This window comes from Myotis daubentonii, chromosome 7, assembly GCF_963259705.1.
Source record: "Myotis daubentonii chromosome 7, mMyoDau2.1, whole genome shotgun sequence".
NCBI classification, from domain to species: Eukaryota; Metazoa; Chordata; class Mammalia; order Chiroptera; family Vespertilionidae; genus Myotis; species Myotis daubentonii.
In genome coordinates, this window is record NC_081846.1 from 32,326,459 (window position 1) to 32,345,948 (window position 19,490).

Sequence of the window (19,490 nt, forward strand, 5' to 3'; positions counted from 1 at the left end):
TCTTTTTGCGTTGATGCAGATAGAAGTTCAGAGAGACAAACTGATAGAAATATTGCTGTAAGACTTACAGGGATCTGATAGATATTTTAGCTATAGTTTATTCACTCTAATTTTATTTTAACAAAAGAAAAAAAATGGAAGTGACACCAAAGGAAATCGAGATCCAGAGAGTGTCTCTTCATTAAAGACACAGTGTTTCCTAAAAAGATCATCTCGTGTTGACAGAAAGGTCTGAAAGCAATAAGAATAAAAATATTGATTGGGGAGACTATATCGTGTAGGAAAAGGAGAAATTTGAATATTATAGTAGAAATTGAAGGCGTTAAATTAGCAAGTTTCAGAAAAACCCAGCTGAAAGCAAGATTGAGAAAAAGGATAGAAAACTGGTGAGAGATCACAAGAAAGAAAGACAAAAGATACCAAAAAGGGGAAGCAGCAAGCAGAATTGTGAGATGGTTTGATTCTTTTAATCACAAGGTTGAACAGTGATATCCAAAATTTTGTACATATTCAATTTGAAAGAATTTGCCTAGATATGCCCTCCTTATCTAAAGGTTTCCATAGTATTTAAATGAGAAAAATATGTAATTTCTGGAATGTGTAAATATTGACATGTTTAAATAAAGTTGTTTTATTGCTCTTTGTTGTCGTTAATCTTCATATGATATTTTTTCTATTGCTTATCAGTGGGAGTGGAAGGGAGGGAGGGGAGATAGAGATAGAGAAAGATAGAGAGAGAGAGAGAGAGAGAGAGAGAGAGAGAGAGATACATCGACTGGTTGCCTCCCACTGCACCCCAACCCGGAGGGCAGGAAGTGAACCTGAACCACCTTGATCAGGAATCAACCCAAGACTCCTCGGTGTGTGGTGGGCCAATGTTCTAACCACTGAGCCACTGGCCAGGACTGTTTCAGTGCTATTTTGACTGTATCTGATCATTTTGATAGAAAGAATGGTAATTTCAGATGGTTCAACCTAAGAAATAAAACACCCAGCCTGGAGCCAGACCACAGCGGTGCTCAACCTCGCAGCTCTTGGGTGAATCTCCCACCCACTGGCTTTTGCCCATTCCCGGTGGGGCTGGGGGTGGTCAGGGTGGTTTGGGATGGAGGGAGGGTTCTGAGGTGGAAGGAAGGGGAAGGTCCTCGCCCAGAGGACAAGTGTAGTGACCTGGAGAGACAGCTTCTGTCTCTAGATGGCCAGTGCCTGGGTCTCCTTCCCATTTCCAGAGGCTCAGGGTCCCTGCACCACCCTCCTCTGAGTAAAAGGGCGGGCTCTGTGCCAGAGGGAGGCCGGGGGCTGGCTCACCCACAGGAGCCTCCTGACACAGTCTGCTAGGGTTTTCCAGAGGCATCAACGAAAAGGTCCAAGCTCCTTTCTCACCCTCCTCTTGAAGTGGGAGGTGGAGGTGGAGGCTGCCTCCACCTGTGAGAGGGATCGAGGTGGGACAGCCTGTGACCTCGCAGGGCCAGGGCAGGAAGGTCAGCATATGGCAGACAAGGCAGCTCGCCTCCCAGGCAGGAGCCTGGAGCCTGGAGCCTGGAGCGGAGGCCGAGAATACAGAAGCTGCAAATGTCACCAACAGTCTCTGGAGTCCCTTCTGCTTCCCTCCTGCACCCTGACAGTCCTTCTGTCCACTCGGTCCAAGAAACTGGGAGGCAAAGGGGAAATAACATGGGAACAGCAGAAGAGAGGAGACCCCAGCTCTGCACCTGGGGCTGGGGGGCCACATTCCTACCCCAAGTTCAGAGATAACCATGTAAAGTGCTGGTACCGCCCAACCAGGGGGCTCAGTGGTTGAGCATCAACCTATGAACCAGGTGGTTCGGTTCCAGGATTCCAGGTCAGGGCACATGCCCGGGTTGTGGGCTTGATCCCACAACCTCAAGGACTTGCAGGAGGCAGCCAATCAACGGTTCTCTCTCATCATTGATATTTCTATCTCTCTCTTCCTCTCTGAAATCAATAAAAAAATGTATTTAAAATAAATAAAGTGTTGGTGCCTACAGGCCTTCCCAGACAATGTCGCCTCTCTTCCCCTACCCACACTCCAAGGAAGAGGAAGGGACCCAGCAGACTGGATGTGGACATGGATGAGAAGGGCCACCGCTCTGTGGAAAGGGAGCTGATGGGGGAGGGGAGCGTCCCCCCTACCCCCCACCCCCACCCCACGCTCAAATTACGCAGGTGGAGGTTGTCACCCAGGAGGCAGGGAATTCAGCCCTGGAGCATGAGTGACCAGTACTGATCACTCATGCCTTCATTTGTTTAGCAAATAGTGTGTCAGGCTGTCCCAGATGCTGACACCACAGGGAGGAGACAGAAAGCCCTGCTCCCCTACAGCAGACAGACAAGTGACCAAGCTCACACTGCCAAGGGCTCTCGCCAGCTTATAGGGGACTCTCATCTCATCGGGATAGAGATTTAAAACGATTTCACTTCTCTGTGCTGGGCGAGGCTCCTTTCCCACTGGAAGGGGCAGCTTCCTTCCCAACATGAAGCCAAATTCTGAGCCTTCTCCACCCGCCAGGTTCGAATCTTCTCCTGGCAAATTGTCCATTGAAACTCCCCTCTCTGGCTTGATGCAAAGCTCTTCTTCCTACCCTGGGGCCAGGTCGAGTTTCAGAAGCTGCAGTGAGGGTGGGAGTGTGTATGGGTCTCTCTTAAACCTCCATTCTTTGGCAGGGAGCGAGGAAGGGCACCTCCCCCTGGCTTGCTTGGGCCAGGGAGCCCCAGAACCTCAGCCATAGCCCTATCACGGCAGGTCTGAGCCTCTGTCTCACCAAGTGGGGCAGGTTCCCATTAGAGTCTCGTTCACCTGTGCAGAAGGAACAAGGGCTGGAGAGATGTCAGGACAGAATCCACTCTGGAAAGGGACCAGGCCTGCCAAGCCACCCTGCAGTCACCAGCATGAATTGGGGTGACAGGATTATTCGGGGGGGCCCAGGACATTTTGGGGGACAGAAGGGCATCAGGTGGGGACTCTGTCCCAGGAGAGCCGCCCAGTTGTAGCCCTTCCCGTGAGACTCCAGAAGACTCCCTCTGCCAGCTCAGGGTCATAGCCACTGAGAACAATGCTGGACAGGCCCAGCGGGCCCTGCACATGGGTGGGAGGTCTGGGAGAGCGTCAGAAGCTGCTGGGGCCTGTCCTCCCCAAACTGGGCCACTGGTGGGGCCTTTCATCTCCCGCCTTCCTCTCTGGGCCACTCCAGTGTCTGCCTGCCTCTGCCTCTTCCCACCCCACTACCCCCAGTCGGGCAATCACGGCACTAATTAGGGCGCTTTGATCATCTTTAGAAATGGCCACATTGGGGAGGGATGCTGCCAAGCAATTAGGGGCAGAGGAGCTGGGAGCTCAGGCACCTCCACAGGGGCTGGGGCTGCCCAGGACCCTCAGACAACCCCTGCCCACCTCCCCCAAGATTATCTGTCCCCAGCATTGCTGTGAACTCCTCAGGGAATCGAGGCAGATGGGAAACCCTCCATCTGAGCCTTGGAGACAGCGCCAGCCCCTGCCCATCAGCCCCTCTCTGCCTGGCCCCCAGCCTAACCGTCAGCTCTTCTGGGCTGTCCAGACCCCTTTGATGGAGCCTAGAAACAAGGGCTCCTTTGAGGGAAGGGGCCTCAGAGCCTCAGAGCCGGATGACCCGGATGACGAAACTTCAAAGGTGAGGGTTGAGCCCACTACCCTGTGCCCTCCCTCAGCCCTAGCCCCCTCCTATGCACCTCCCCCATCTGTCCTCTATATAGCCCCCTAAGCCCCATTCCTCTGTGGGCTCCGGGAGTTAAGGACCAGGTGAGGGATGACCAGGGAAATGGTAACTTTGATGTAAAAGAATAGGGTCAGATGACTTGAATTCAGTGCTCAGGGACAGAAAGGCAGGCACCACAGGATAAGCGCCTGGAGGGTGGACCCCGGGGGGGGGGGGGAATAGAACAGGGTCAGTGCCCCGGCTCCTGGTCACCATGCTGCTGGCTATGCTGCTTCTGCTGCTGCCCCTCCCAGACCCATGGTCTGCCCATGGGCACCCGCTGTACATGCACCTGCCCCCCAGCACCCTGCAAGGTGAGCCCGGGGTGGTCTGAGGGAGCGGCCAAGGAGGGAGGAGCAGAGAGGAAGTGGGTCCCAGCAGAGGAACATGAGCCTGCTACCTGAATTCACAAGGACCTTTGGCTTCTTCTGCCCACTGTGCAGGGAGAAGGGGCGAGGAACCCAGGTAGGAGAGGGAGGGGGAAGATGAGGATGGAAAGGGAAGGGGAGCCAACGAGGGTGTGCATCAGGGAAGTTTGGCAGGGAGGAAAGAGCCTAGAGCATCCCCTTGGCTCTCTGGGCCTAAAGGTGGGCAATTCAACCACAGCCATTTTGTGTCAATACATCTGAGTTCTGTGATATCTGAATCTTCAGGATACTGTTTTTCCTTCAAGGTTTTTAAGGAAATGCCCTTTTCAAAGATTCCAGCCCAGCCCTAGCCAGTTTGGCTCAGTGGATGGAGCATTGGCCTGTGGACCAAAGGGTCCCAGATTCGATGGTGGTCAAGGGCAGGTACCTTGGTTGCAGGCTCTTCCCTTGCCCGGGCCCTGGTCGGGGCTCATGCAGAAGGTAACCAATCGATGTGTTTCTCTCACATCGATATTTCTGTCTTTCCCTCTCTCTTTCGCTCTCTCCAAAAATCAATGGAAAAATATGCTCAGGTGAGGATTAAAAAAAAAAAAAAAAAGATTCCAGCCCAGTTGAATTACAGAGATATATTGGGCTGAGAATCCAGAACCATTGGCTCTGAGTGCTGGGCCCTGGGGCCTTGGGGCTCTGTCTCCTCCTATTCCACCCCAGCGCTCCGGGAGCCCAGCCTGCTTCCCTGTGGGTCTCCCAAGGCAGGGCTGGGAGCTGGGGCAAGGAGGACAAGCCCGCAGCTCCTCCCCAACCAAGCATGACTGTGCCCCATGTCCCAGCAGCTTTGTCGGCCCAGGGGACAAAGGCATTGCAGGCCGCCCGGAGGAGCGCCCGGTGGGCCGTAAATCTAGTGGCGATGGAGATCCAGCATAGATTGCATGAGTGCCAAAGTTGTGCCAACCGCACCACCCCCTGCACAGGTGAGCTTGCACCAACTACCTGGGACTGTTCTCCTGTCCACCCCACCCCCTCCCTTGACTTGAGCCTCTTGGAGACGAGACTGAGTGGGGCTGCAACAGGACAAGGCTTATGAAGGTCTAAGAGGAAAGCGCATGCATGCCAGGCTTGGGGCACCCCTTGTGCAAGGGCAGGAGGGAAGGCACAGTGTGAGCTCATTTGGTGAAGAGTGAGTTTGTGGCTGCTGAGACAGGCACTGACTGCTATGGGGGGGGGGGGGCGGGGGGACGGGGTGCAGGCGCAAGAGAAAAGGAGCCCAGGGGAGAGAGAGGGCTGGGCACAGCTTGGGGTAGAGGGAAGGCCAGGAGGATGGCAGGAAAGCTCAAATGGTCTGTTTCTCAGCAGGACCTGGGCACCTCAGGCCTCAAGCCCCCCTGCTCCAAGACCCACCTGAGCCAGGTGAGGCTGAAAAAAGTTCCAAGGGGACAGGGCTGAGAGCAGGTGGGCCTCGATGGTGAGAACGCCAGGACTTGTCGCTCCATCTTTGCAGGGCCATGTGGCGAGAGGCGCCTAGGGAAGGTCAATGTGACGCAGGCCGCTGGCCGCATTGTTGGGGGCAGCGCAGCGCAGCCCGGGGCCTGGCCCTGGCTGGTGCGGCTGCGACGCAGCGGGCAGCCTCTGTGTGGCGGCGTCCTGGTGGCGGCGTCCTGGGTGCTCACGGGGGCTCACTGCTTCGCAGGGTACGTCCAGCCCCCAGGCCTCTGACCAGCCCGGGTCACCCCGGATCGTTGGGTGGGCGACACGCGCGAGGGCCGGTCTCTGCTGCTCCCTGGCGGCGGCCCTGCTCCCCAGCTCCCGGCCTCAAGGCGCCCGCGGCTCCCCGCCAGGGCGCGCCTTCAGCCCCCTGGCGGCAGCGGCCTCACCCAGGCTCGCCCTCCCGGCCCCGCGACGGGAAACAGCTGGGCTTGCGGGGTTGCTGGGTGGTGCCCATGGGCCGGGAGCAGGGCCTCCAGGGAACCTGCGGCTCTCCACGCAGCGCCCCGAACGAGCTTCTGTGGACGGTGACGCTCGCGGAGGGGCCCCGGGGGGAGCAAGCGGAGGAGGTGCCGGTGAACCGCATCTTGTGCCACCCCCAGGTGAGAGGGCAGCCCCCAGGCCCTCGGAGCTGGAACAGCATCTCCACCGCACACCTCGTTGACCCCGCGTCGCCCCTCTCTCCCTAGTTTGACCTGCGGACCTTTCACAACGACCTTGCCCTGGTGCAACTGTGGACGCCCGTGAGCCCGGAAGGGGCGGCGCGCCCCGTATGTCTGCCCCAGGGACCCCGGGAGCCCGCCGCTGGCACCGCCTGCGCCATCGCAGGCTGGGGGGCCCTTTTCGAAGGTACCGGCAGGGCTGGACCCGCGAGGGTTTGCCCTGGGAGAATAGGGTCTGGGGTGATGAAGTCTGGGGAGTGTGTACCGAATCAAACCTACCCTAGCTGTCTTCGCAAAACACTGCCCGATCTTGCAAAAGGGGAGGAGTCAAGGGGGTGCCATGGGAGGGGGGACCCTCAAAACGGAGCCCCTGCCCTCCAGGCTTGAGCCCACTCCTCCGCTTCCCTGTAGATGGGCCTGAGGCTGAGGCGCTAAGGGAGGCCCGCGTGCCCCTGCTCAGCGCAGACACGTGCAGAAGGGCCCTGGGCCCCGGGCTTCGCCCCAGCACCATGCTCTGTGCTGGTCACCTGGCGGGGGGCATCGACTCATGCCAGGTACGAGCCCCAGTTGATGGGAGGGCGCCGGTAGGCCGCTCTCTACTTTCCTTCTGCGGTCAGGCTGTCACTAATTTCTCTGAGCTTCTATGTCCTCGTGGCTGAAATGGGTACAAGAGTGGTAACCCCAGTAGAGTCAGAGCTGCCTAATCCTGCGGGTGTAAGGCTGCCAAGTGGGGTCGGGGCGAGGGGTCGATGCAGTGCCCTCTCTCTTGGCTCGGGTCCCCGCAGGGCGACTCTGGAGGCCCCCTCACCTGTCCTGAGCCTGACCCCCGCCCCAGAGAGGTCCTGTATGGAATCACCTCCTGGGGGGACGGATGCGGGGAGCCAGGGAAGCCAGGGGTCTACACCCGCGTGGCCGTGTTCAGGGACTGGCTGCAGCAGCAGATGAGCGGTGAGTGCTGGATTCCTATTGTCCCCTCCGCAGAGTCCCGCCCACAGCTCTGGGACGAGCCCGAGCTCAAGTCCTCCCCACGTGCCCCCAGCCCCCTTCGGCGTCGGGGAAAGCCCCCCTCTGAGGCAGGACTTCGGGGCGGGGGCCCAATACGGGGGGAGAGGGGGCGGGGGGTGAACAAGCCCCCGCCGCGCTCCACAGCGGCCCCCTCCAGCCGCGAGCCCAGCTGCAGGGAGCTTCTGGCCTGGGAGCCGCCCGAGGAGCCACCGGCGGACGCCACCCCGCCCTGTGCCTTCTATGCCCGCCTGTGCCCAGGACCTAAGGGCGCCTGTGCGTCCCTAGCGCATCAGCAATGCCTGCAGCGCCGACGGCGATGCGGTCAGTCCGGTTCCCCGTGCTGGGCCGGGGAGCAGGGAGCCTCGCCCTCGTCTGATCACCAACCGCACCCTTGTCCCGGCCGCAGAGCGGCGCTTGCCGGCGCACACGCTGCTGGAGCTGCTGCGGGGCGCCCAGGAGCTGTTCGGCCCGAGCCCGGGGATGCGGCGCCCGGCCCCGGCCCCGGCTCGCCCCGCTCCGTCGCTCCGGGAGACTCCCAGGCACCGCGCCCGCGAGCAGAGGCTGCACCCAGGTACCCGGAGCCCTGGCAGCTCAGCCCCGGCCCCACCCCTGGGCGGCAGAGGCTTTCCCCTAACCCTGCGTCTTCCCAGGATCCCCGGCTGCAGGGACCGGATTCCCGAAGCGGAGGCCAGAGCAGCGCGGAGACACGCGCGGTAATTACGCCCCCTGCCGACAGTCGCCCGGGGAGTAGGCGGAGAGCTGGCGGAGGCTGGGAGGGGATTCTCCTGGAATCTGCACCCGGAAGCAGTTACCCCGCGGCAACCAGCAGACCCGCTCTACTCCTCCCCTGAAACAGGGGACTGACCCTTTGGGGCTACTTGTGGCTTTGTGCCCTCATCAGTGTCAGAAAATCGACTTTGTTATCACTTAACCTCTCTAAGCCTCAGTTTCCCCATCTGTAGCATGGAGGTGGTCCTGAGGTACTGGTGGGAACCCATGCCAGCTCCATGCTGGTGTCTCTCCTGCAGACTGCCCTGGCCTGGAGCCCCTGTGGCAGAAGTTGGCCACCCTCCAGGACACCCATGCCTGGATCCTTCAGGTCCCCCCAGAGCGCCTGGCCATGGAGTTCCAGGAGGTAGGTCTCTAGGCTTCCCAGACTCCTCCACAGTGGCCTCTGAAGGCAGACCTGGGTCAGCTCTGGTAGGGGGACAGAACGGGATCCTCCCCAGCAGCAGGGAGGATCTTCACCCCCACAGCCTGGGGGGTCGGAATACAAGAGGAAGGTGGGGGGAGGGCAGCTGTGTGTGAGCTAGGGTACTGGGTGGGTATGAAGGTGTGGTGCGGAGAGGGAAGATGTGAGTAGAGGGGCTTAAGGGTGTCCATGTGAGCAGAAAGTGTGCAGGATTGTGGGGTTGAAAGGAAGGGGGTGGGTTTGGGTGAGAGTTTGGGGGGCCAGGAGGAGGGGACCAAGAGTAGCATTGGAGCCCCTGAGCACCCTCCTCCCTCTGCAGGTCCTGGCTGATCTGAGCTCCAAGACGATAACAGGGCTCTTCCGAGCCTGGGTTCGAGCTGGCTTGGGGGACCAGCATGTGGTCTTCGGGGCCCTGGTGGGCCTGGAGCCAGCCACACTGGCTCGAAGCCTTCCCCGGTTGCTGGCGCAGGCCCTGCAGGCCTTCCGCTTGGCTGCTCAGGCCAAGGCAGAGCCCCAGGGAGCCTGGATGGGCGCAAGGCAGAGCCAGGAGCTGGGGGGGAAGGGGCACCACCCACTGGGCCCTCAGGTTCCTCCAGCCAGACAGCCATGAGCCATGTCTGGACCCCCAGCCTCTGGTTAGGACCTACTGCTCCCAGGGCCTGGGAGGGTTCAGGGAGCACAATGACAAACTGTCACTGCTGCAGTTGTCCAGATGTGTGGGGGTCCTGGGCCCTGGGCCCCACGTGTCTTCCCAGATGTGTCATCAGAAAATCACAGTTGCTTTACTAAATGTTATTTATGATGTACGGAGACAATGCTGGAGCTTCTGTGGGATGGAAACTGGATGGGGGACATCAGCTCTCTGGGAGTGGGGCCCACGCAGGGCAGGCCCAGCCTCCAGAAGCAGTTGGCAGAAGTCACAAAGACAGGGGACAGGGCTGCTAAGCCCCCATCTGAGCAGACCTGTCTGCCACCCAAGAAATGGCAGCTGATCTGCTTATCACCACTCCCTGATCCGTGGCTGACCAGCACTGTCCACGGTGTCCATTGCCTCCACCCAGCCCTCACTCCCATGGCTAGCTGTGGAGACTCCTAGCCTGGGACCTTTGCCTCATGTCCTTGGGCTTCTGCCCTGTTAGCCAGTTCCTATCCTCACCCCCTCATCACCTGCCCCGGGTTCTCGGCCCTACAGCAGAGCACAGAGGTATCAGATTGCATTTCCGGCTGCCTTTTTCCTCAGCTCCTCCACCCCCACTCTGCACCTGTCCCCTCTGCCACTCACCCACATTCCCTAGCCCAGTGGACAGGAGGAGCAGATGCAAGACCTACTTGGTGAGACAGGATGGAGGGGCCTGTGTTAACACTGGGACTGCTGGCCACCCTGGTTGTGTGTGGTAAGATTGGACATCATCCCACCCACCCAGCTCCCCCACAGCACAGGGCCCTCCTGTCCCTCCCCCAGCCTCACGGCCCCCTCCCCACTCCCACTGCCATTTCTCCCTGGAGGACCGACCACCAGGGCCCTGCTCCTGGGCCCCTGCCCAGCACCCGTCCTGTCCCCAACTATCCCCAGGCTGCTGGGGTCTAAATGAGGAGGAGCGGCTGATCCGGTACCTGTTTACGGAGAAGGGCTACAACAAGGAGCTCCGGCCTGTGGCTCACAAAGAGGACAGCGTGGACGTCTCACTGGCCCTCACCCTCTCCAACCTCATTTCTCTGGTGAGTGGCCCCCCCATGGTCTGGCTGGGGACTGGAGGGCAGGGACAGTTTCCTTGAGGCCTGGCTCTCTCCTGTCTGGGATGGCCATGAGGGAAGCTCAAGGCCGAGGGCCGGCCTGTAGCAGCTCCTCTCTCTGTGCCCTGTGCTGCCCCAGACCCTCAGGCTAATACCCCTCCCTTCCAGCTGTCATTCTGGGATGTCCCCCATATCACACCCATTCTGGGATGTCCCCCATATCACACACTTCAGAAGCCTTGTGTCCTCCCTGCTCCCTGGCCTGCCCACCCACTCCTGAGTGTTTGGGGTAGGAGTTTGGTCAGGCCAATTGCCATGGATTCCCCTGGGTGGCAGCCAGGAGGAGATGCCTGGTGAATGCGCGCAGCTGAAAGAATGGTGCAGGACCCTGGGGACAGCCCTCCTGTTTTCTTACAGAAAGAAGTCGAGGAGACTCTCACCACTAACGTGTGGATTGAGCACGTAAGAACACCCCACGCAGAGCAGGGCTCGGTGAGGTGAAGGGCCTAGGCTCCCCTGTGCCCGCTTCTGCTCGGGAATCCCCAGCCTGCCTCAGACATTTTCCTGCGGGAGACACTGGCTTCTGCCTGCAGAGAAACCCCAGCCAGCTGCCCTTGCCCACCTAGTGCAGCCACCAGCCCAGACAGAGCCTTTGGGCGGATTGGGATTCTTCATCTGTGGGAAATTGTCACAGTATCCTGATTTTATTAGAAAACACCCTCTACCACCTGCCAGAAGTTCATAACATTGACACAGACCTTCTACATCCACAATGGAAATACTGTTCCTTTAGTTGTGTAGTGAGCATCCTACACAGCCCTGCATGACAGACCCGAGTCCCCACTCCATACCCACCTCCCCAAACCTCTTTTGTCACAGCCCTAGACCCTGCCCTGTCTTCCCTCAGGGAAGCTGGGGGGAGTGAAGGGGCCAGGACGATAGCAGAACCCACCTCTGACATTCCTTCCTGTCCACCTTCAGGGCTGGATGGACAGCCGGCTGCAGTGGGATGCCAAGGATTTTGGGAACATCAGCATCCTGCGCCTGCCCCCTGACATGCTGTGGCTCCCAGAGATTGTGCTGGAGAACAAGTTGAGCCGCAGCCCTCCCTGGCCTCCCCTCATCACTCGACCCCCTTCCTTAAATATCCTGAGCCTCCCTCTCCAGCCCCAACCTGCCCTCCCTCCTCTGCTTCCCCCAACCCTGCCATTTGGAAGCTGGCCCATGCTCACTGTGGCCCTTGTTCCTGTCCCCCAGCAATGACGGCTCCTTCAAGATTTCCTACTCCTGCAACGTGCTGATCTATCCATCAGGCTATGTGTACTGGCTGCCACCTGCCATCTTCCGCTCTTCCTGTCCCATCTCCGTCACTTACTTCCCCTTTGACTGGCAGAACTGCTCCCTCAAGTTCAGGTGCACCCACTGCTCCAACCACCCCTCCCCCCAGGACACCCTGCCAGGGGCCACCTTCAGACAGAGGCTTCTGGTCTGTCCAGATTAGAGCTCCCCTCCCCCACAGTGGCCTCTCTGACCATGGGGCATTTCTCCAGCCAGTGGCTGAGAACCACCCTCTACCACTGCCCTCCCCAGTTCGCTCAAGTACACGGCCAAGGAGATCACCCTGAGCCTGAAGCAGGAGGAAGAAGATGGCCGCTCATACCCGGTGGAGTGGATCATCATCGACCCTGAGGGCTTCACAGGTGCTGGGAGCAGCAGGTGGCGGGTGGGCAGATGGGCAGGCCTCTCAGGACCTCCCCCACAGACACACATACAGTCACACCGATACCCCCGAGACGCACGTCTGCGCACCCACACCTGACACACACACTCACATGACACTAATCCAGCACACTGAGAGGAAACAAAGTGTGGCTGGGGGACTGTGTTCCCAAGGCAGAGACAGATGAGCACTGTGCCCCACCCCCGCCTCTGCCCAGGCCAGAAGACCCTCTGCGTCTGAGCACCCCAAGGGGATGGATGTGGCTGACAGGTGAGAGGGTGCTTAGTCTTTCTGTCCCTCAGATTTTTTTATGTATATATATTAATTATATATATATTAATTATTATATATATTAATTATTGATTTCAGAGAGGAAGGGAGAGGGAGAGAGAAATAGAAACATCAATGATGATAGAGAATCACTAATTGACTGCCTCCTGCATGCCCCCTACCTAGGATCAAGTCCTCGCAACCCAGGCATGTGCCCTTGACCAGAATCAAACCTGGGACCTTTCAGTCCACAGGCCAATGCTCTATCCGTACAGCCAAACCAGCTAGGGCCAGGCTCAGATCCTTTATGGGGTCACCCCTGTCCATCAGAGGAGACCCACGTCCTGCTGATCCATCACACTTTGGGGGAGGGGGTTCTTACTCTCACTGCCTTGTTATCCCCAAGACTCCATATTTGAGCCACATATGGCCTTTAGCTTTCATGTTTTCCAAAGAGAAAAAAAACAAACAAACAAACAAAAAAACTAATCCCAGAGGAAAATTTCTCCCTTGCAGATGGAAACCTCCATCCCAATCCCCAGGGAAAGACCCACAAACAAAACCTGACCCCTCCTCTGAATGCCCCCCCTCAGAGCTCTGCAGACAGGCCTGGCTGCCCCTGGGGATGGCTCACTCCACCAGCCCCCCATCCTGCCCCGAGGCCCCCCTTAGCTCCCTTGCCCAGACTGACTCCACGGTGTCCGTGTGCTGCCCTCAGAGAACGGGGAGTGGGAGATAGTGCACCGGCCAGCCAGGATCAACATGGACCCCAGTGCCCCGCTGGACAGCCCCAACCACCAGGACATTACCTTCTACCTCATCATTCGCCGAAAGCCACTCTTCTACATCATCAACATCCTGGTGCCCTGCGTGCTCATCTCCTTCATGATCAATCTGGTCTTCTACCTGCCAGCCGACTGTGAGCCTCTCACCTGGCCTCAGTGCTGGCCCAGCTCCCAGGCTGCCTAGGCAGCCTCTTCCCACCCCCAAGGTCACCAGAGCAATGACCACCTAGCCCAGCCTCTCACTTCCTCCTGGGAGCTCCCTGGGGGTCACCACTGCCTAGGGTCCAGCATGAGGGGTTTGTTGCCAGCCAGAGAGGGGGGCTCTTTGACCCTGTCCTACATCCCCCAAATGAACAGGGTCCCTCCTGTACCCCCCTTCTCCCTCTCACTTTCCAAGGACCTAGACTGCCTCTCAGCCAGAGCAGGAGTCAGGTCTGTCGTGGTCACCATGTGTGGCTGTGGGTCTGGCACACAGGAGGCCATCAGTGGTTGAGTCAATGGGGGTGGGGGTCATGGGAGCTCTAGAGAACCAGGGTATGGAGATACGCACCCCCCTTACCAGTTCTAGAAGGGCACGTGTCACCTACACTTACTCGGCTCTGGACTATTTACTATGAACAGGCACAGCGAGTCCCAGAGACAAATGCCACCCAGCCCTGCCCCTGTTTGAGACAGGGTGAGCGGTGCATTGCACATATAAAAAGGGTGCTGGGGCAGGGCCCTGGACCTGTGACCACAGTGGCCACCACATGGTTTGCTCAGGGCCCGGCTAGGAGTTGGGGTGTTACTCTGGTATTGTCTGTGCAGGAGGGACACAGATCTGCGATTTAGGAGGGCTGAGTGGCAAGGCATTGGCCAATGGTGACAGCTGGTGTTTGAGGTCTTACTTAGTTCCAGGAGGAGTGACCAGCATTTAATATACTCTCCCACTTGGTCCTCTCAACATCTAACAGTTGAGAAAACTGAGGCACAGAGAGGTTAGGCTACAAACCCAGGGTCACCCAGCCAGTAAGTGTCAGAGCCGGAATTTGATTCCAGTCACTTTAGCTCCAAAGCTTATTATGCTAATTAGGCCACCATGGTATTGTGAACAATGGTTCGAGGTCCACAGTGGGATCCTCTGGGACCAGCGGTCACGGCTAAGTCCAGGCTCCCTCAGGTGGAGAGAAGACGTCAATGGCAATCTCAGTGTTGCTGGCACAGTCTGTCTTCCTGCTCCTCATCTCCAAGCGGCTGCCGGCCACATCCATAGCCATCCCCCTCATCGGCAAGTATGTAACCCCCTTGCTCCCCACCATACCCCACCTCGCCTCACCCCACCACGCCGCGCCATGCCCCACATCACCCTGACATGCCATGCCATGTCCTGCCACACCCTGGATGCTCCAGGCTGAGTGTGTGCCCACAGGTTCCTGCTCTTTGGCATGATACTGGTGGCCATGGTCGTGGTGATCTGTGTCATCGTGCTCAACATCCACTTCCGCACGCCCAGCACCCACGTGCTGTCTGAGGGGGTCAAGAAGGTGAGGGCTGCCAATAGCCCACCGGTCCCCCTACAGGTGTCTGGGCAAAAACACTGAGCTATTTCATGCGGGAGAGTGCTCCCTGCAGTACAAATGCACCAACTGCTGCTACGCACGCCAGCCGGCGTGGACAACTCTCCCAGGTGTACTGTTACCTGTAGGAAGCCAGGCACAAAAGAGCACAGACTGCACAATTTATTTTGCATGAAGTTCAAGGGCAGGCAAAACCAAATGCTAGAGGTAGAAGTCAGGATGGCGGTTCCCTCTGGGGGTGAGAAGCAATTGGTGTGGGGAGGCAGAGGGAACCTTTTGGGGATAATGTTTGATAGCTTATCTGGGTGGTGTTTGACACAATTGAGTGCATCTATAAAATTCCACCTGGTACTTCGTGGCAGTCAGAAATGGAGTCACGGGTGTTTGGATGTGTGAAGGTAACCCGTGTTGGTTAAATGGCCTTCCTGGGTCCCCCTGATCTGCCACAGCTTTTCCTAGAGACCCTGCCCAAGTTCCTACACATGTCCGTCCCAGAGGAGGACAGCCCCGGCCCTGGGGCCCTGGTCCGGAGGAGCAGCTCCCTGGGTTATATCTCCAAGGCCGAGGAGTACTTCTCGCTCAAGTCCCGAAGTGACCTCATGTTCGAGAAGCAGTCAGAGCGGCACGGGCTGGCCCGGCGCCTCACCACAGCACGTGGGTCCCGGTGGCTTGGGGTTTGGCCCCAACATGGGAGGTGGGGGAGTCGGGGGCAGGCTTCATGCCTGCCTCGGATCTGTCTCCTCAGGCCAGCCCCCTGCAGGCTCTGAGCAGGCCCAGCATGACCTCTTCAGTGAGCTGAAGCCAGCTGTGGAGGGGGCCAACTTCATCGTCAACCATATGAGGGATCAGAACAACTACAATGAGGTGAGTGGCCGCAGGGCCGCATGCACAGGTGTTCACGTTGTGTGCTGGTCAAGGGTAGCCTATCTCAAGGGGCCACAGTTCGCCTCAGAGACACATGCCCACTTAGATGAAGAAGTTGACAATGGATGCAAAATCCAGGCCCCCCAGAGACGGGAGGTCCCTGCCTAGAACCCCATCACAGCTCATTGGGCCAGGCACACACTCAGGTGTACACACAGGCACATGTCTTCACATTCTGGACATCCTTTAGGGTCCCTTCTTTCTCCCAGCTGCCAATTTCTGGCACACACTCATTTTCTCCCCCTGCTCAATTCCAAGCCTGATACTACAGACACAGCCAGACATTTAAAAGGCAGCCTTCTATGGTTGTTCCATATAACACCACTTTCTAAAATTTTCTCTTGAGAAAAGGGTGCCATGTTCCAGTTCCCATGGGGGCTACCAGCAGCACTGAGTGGCTGGGATGAAGACTGTGGCCCCACTCTTAGTCTCCTGGACTGACAGAATGGCCAACCTGCCTGTGGCCAGAGTAGGGCCTGGGCCTTGGGGACATGCAGAAGGCCCCCCTCTGCTGTGAGCCCGAGGTGGCTCCCACTGACTCCCGTCTGTCACTGGGCCCCACCTTGGGGCATGGGCCTGTGGTCTGCGGGCCCTCCTCATCCTACTGTCTCTGCCCCCCTCCCTGTCCCCAGGAGAAGGACTGCTGGAACCGGATAGCCCGCACAGTAGACCAACTCTGCCTGTTTGTGGTGACGCCCATCATGGTGGTGGGCACGGCCTGGATCTTCCTGCAGGGGGCCTACAACCAGCCCCCATCCCAGCCTTTCCCCGGGGACCCCTTCTCCTACCTGGAGCAAGACAAGCGTTTCATCTAAAGGGCTTCCCTGCCTGGGTTGGCCCAGCTCCCCGGGCAGCTTCGGTGGGGCTTTGTGCCTGAAAGGGATGGGCCTTCAGGGGTGGCAGTAGCTGTGTGGACAGGGGTGCCTGAGAAAGGACAAGCTCCTCTTAGGGAGGCAAATCCTGGCCCTGAGACTTGAGCCAAGTTGGTTCTGCACGGCTGAGGTGGAGATGAGCTGTGCCTCCTGAGACAAGGAAAGGCGAAGCCCCACTCCTCAATAAAGACAGGAGCCACTGAGAAGGTCTGAGAGTGGACACTGGCTGGTGGGTGGGTCAGGACAACTTTTGGGGAGATAGGGGCCTGACTCAAGGGCCAGGGAAAATGTCATTCAGGCTGATCTTTTGGGACCCTTCTGTGAGAAAAACAGTGGCCTCTTCTTGCCTCCCCTTCCTCTAGGTGGGGGTAGAGCGGGTGGGCTCCTGTGCCCTCACTTCCTGGTTCCTACAGCTGTCAACCCCTCAGCCTTGGCTTCTGAGGCCCCCTAGAGCCTCCTTTTCCAGATCCCTTAGGGAAGGAGGTTTTGGGCAGAGGTGGGAGCACCAATGTTTCAGAATGTCCTTCCCAGTTCTTTCTGCTTTGGCCATTCTGTCTGGGTCCATGTGGGGAGCTGAGGACTCGGGTAGGAGAATTGGGCCCAGCAGCTACAGAGGCCAGAGGTCAGCCCATCAACCTCAGCTCACATGAGCTACCCTAGGGCCCCAGATCTCAGCCCTCCCCCAGAGTATCCCCTTATGGTCACCTATTCCTCTCCTCCAAAGTAGGGTTGCCTGGCAAAACTAAAAAATTATTCATATTTATCTGAAATTCAAATTTAACTGTGCATTTTATATATTTACTAGAGGCCCGGTGCACGAAATTCGTGCATGGGGCAAGGGGTGTCTCTCAGCCCGGCCTGCACCCTCTCCAATCTGGAACATTCCCCCTCACAATCCGGGACTGCTGGCTCCTAACCATTCGCCTGCCTGCCTATCTGATTGCCCCTAACTGCTTCTGCCTGCCAGCCTGATCGCCCCCGACTGCCCTCCCCTGCCAGCCTGGCCGCCCCCAACGGCCCTCCCCTGCAGGCCTGTTCGCCCCCAACTGCCCTCCCCTGCTGGCCATCTTGTGATGACATGAAGGTGTCGTGTGAGGGCACGAGGACCACCTAGGCTTTTATTAGTATAGATTTGCTAAATCTGGCAACTTTACCCCAAAGGGAACTTCCATCAACCTTATCCTAAGGGCCAAAGGCTGAAACTGGAAGAGCTGGAGGAGGTTCTGTGAGGTACCCCACCTCCAGGACGGCCCCAGTGATCCCCACCTCCTGTCCTCATACCCTCATGTAGTGCCATACCAGGATTGGTCTGGGTGACCAATAGAATGAGGCAGGAGTGATGGCATGTCACTTCCGAGGTTAGGTTATAGAAGACATCAAAGTGCCCCCACCTTGCCCTGCTCTTGTCCCACTCCTTCACTCTCACTCTCACTCACTCTCACGCTCACATGGGGAAACCAGGAGGCATGATGAGCACCCTATGGAGAGGCACACGGCAAGGAACTGAGGCCTCCTGCCAACAGCCGGCCACTGGGTGAACTTGGAAGTGGGTCCTCCAGCCCCAGTAGGACCTTGGACAAGATCACACGCCCCACGACAACCCCTGAGCCAGAGCCGCCCAGCGCAGGTGCTCCTGGTTCCTGACCCCCAGAAGCTGTGGAGACAATAAAAGTTTGTTGCTTTAAGAGACAAAACTTTGCGTAGTTTGGAGCTGTGGGACCTTGGACGAGCTACTCCTTGTGCCTCAGCTTTCGTTTTCTCATCTGCAAAATACGCATAAAATAAGACCCGTTCACGGGATGTTGTGAAAATGAGAATTGCTACCTGTGTCCCACAAATTAAGAGGTGGTTGTTTATCTCGTTTCTCATTGGGGGGCCTCAGTCACCGAGGATGGACCCCTCTTGTGAGGTCTCCTACATCCAAGCCTGGTGTGGTGACTGAGAACTGGAGCAGGTGCAGATGGCCCTATTACTCACCTCCTGAGGTCCAGGCTTCAGGTCTTCACAGCTCACCCCATTTCCCTCAGAAGGTGTCTATAGCCTCGTGAGCTCAGCTGTATAGAAGGTGACATGTTTAGTTTTTCAATGAAACTGACCCTACTTCTGCCTTCCAATATAAATCATCTACAAATTCAAGGTACACATTTTTAATTCCCTTTGAATAGGGAAACTAGCTTGGACTTAACACCTGTCGATGAGCAGGAAATCAGTCCCTGGAATAGTCCACCACTTGGGTCCACCAACTCCCAGAGGGTCCCTATTTCAAACACAGAAGGGGCCTGGATTAGATTCCTCGGCCAGTCGTTGCTTCTCTCTGCCACACGGTGGTGCTGTTGGCAGCGGGTCTTACACATCCCAATCAACAGGTGAGTCAGTGGTGTCAGGCCTAGCTCAGGTAGCTGTGAGCTTTCCAGAAAAGACAACTCCAAATGCCACACCCAATCCAAACTGCCTGTTGTACAGGTTCCCAGAGCCACAGAGGGTCCCCCAGCAGCACCCACTCCCCCAGCACTCCAGCTCCAGGTGCTGTGAGGACTGGTCCACTCTCTGGGTGGCATGGAACTCTATCATCTTCCCCCCATAGGAAGTCACACCCACAGGGGCCAGCTGTCCATGAAGCCAGGGCTGTCCCTACACATCTCCCCAGGCCAGCTGGGCTACCCGCCCTCTTTCAAAGGGTGGTGACTCCATTAGGAATACACCGAACTGCAAGGAACAGAAAACCCCAAGAGTCATGGCTTAAAGAAGTAAGGTTTCCTCTTTCTCACATAATAAGAATCGCAGGGCCGTGGTTGCATCGCTGCTTCAGCTGTCCCACAAAGCTATCAGGGACCCAGGCTTGTTCCCCAGGTTGCAAGCTGACTGCCACAGCTCCGCACTGCCCATCTGTGTTCAAGGCAGGAAAGGGGCCAGCCATTTCTGACCCCTTTTATCAGGAAGCAAAAGCTTCCCTGAAGCCCCTCAGCCAACTTCTGCAGACATACCATTAGTTATCACAGGGCCACTCTTAGCTACAAAGGAGCCTGGGAAATGAACATTTCACTTTTCCGGCCTCTAGAGTAGACGGTGGTGATGGAGTAGTTGTTAGACAATAAATGAAACCTACAGAAGATTTTCTCTTGATGGGTCCCAGACCTTCCCTTTAACCCCTCCAGGCCAGAAACTGCC

At 57.6% G+C, this 19,490-nt stretch overlaps 2 protein-coding genes across 5 annotated transcripts; both read left to right on the forward strand.

Moving 5' to 3' along the window:
- Positions 1–3,966: 3,966 nt before the first annotated feature.
- Positions 3,967–9,639, forward strand: PRSS56 (serine protease 56). 2 transcript variants are annotated; one of them, XM_059703528.1, is made up of 13 exons: positions 3,967–4,066; positions 4,954–5,061; positions 5,474–5,527; positions 5,619–5,808; positions 6,105–6,204; positions 6,292–6,451; positions 6,676–6,818; positions 7,050–7,212; positions 7,414–7,590; positions 7,676–7,840; positions 7,920–7,982; positions 8,298–8,404; positions 8,781–9,639. In XM_059703528.1, the coding sequence occupies exons 1-13, from the start codon at positions 3,967–3,969 to the stop codon at positions 9,069–9,071; spliced, it is 1,821 nt and encodes a 606-aa protein (XP_059559511.1). In that variant the 3' UTR covers positions 9,072–9,639. The 2 variants fall into 2 exon arrangements, with proteins under 2 accessions (XP_059559511.1, XP_059559512.1); XM_059703529.1 differs by having other exon boundaries at positions 7,050–7,209.
- Positions 7,796–18,027, forward strand: CHRND (cholinergic receptor nicotinic delta subunit). 3 transcript variants are annotated; one of them, XM_059703531.1, is made up of 14 exons: positions 7,796–7,840; positions 7,920–7,982; positions 9,702–9,855; positions 10,035–10,180; positions 10,613–10,657; positions 11,177–11,286; positions 11,453–11,608; positions 11,786–11,895; positions 12,904–13,104; positions 14,130–14,241; positions 14,379–14,493; positions 14,976–15,180; positions 15,272–15,390; positions 16,083–18,026. In XM_059703531.1, exons 3-14 carry the CDS (start codon positions 9,804–9,806, stop codon positions 16,263–16,265), a joined length of 1,554 nt encoding a protein of 517 aa, XP_059559514.1. In that variant the 5' UTR covers positions 7,796–7,840; positions 7,920–7,982; positions 9,702–9,803; the 3' UTR covers positions 16,266–18,026. The 3 variants fall into 3 exon arrangements, with proteins under 3 accessions (XP_059559514.1, XP_059559513.1, XP_059559515.1); XM_059703530.1 differs by lacking the exons at positions 7,796–7,840; positions 7,920–7,982 and adding an exon at positions 8,301–8,404; XM_059703532.1 differs by lacking the exons at positions 7,796–7,840; positions 7,920–7,982; positions 11,453–11,608 and adding an exon at positions 8,301–8,404 and having other exon boundaries at positions 16,083–18,027.
- The last annotated feature ends 1,463 nt before the right edge of the window (positions 18,028–19,490 follow it).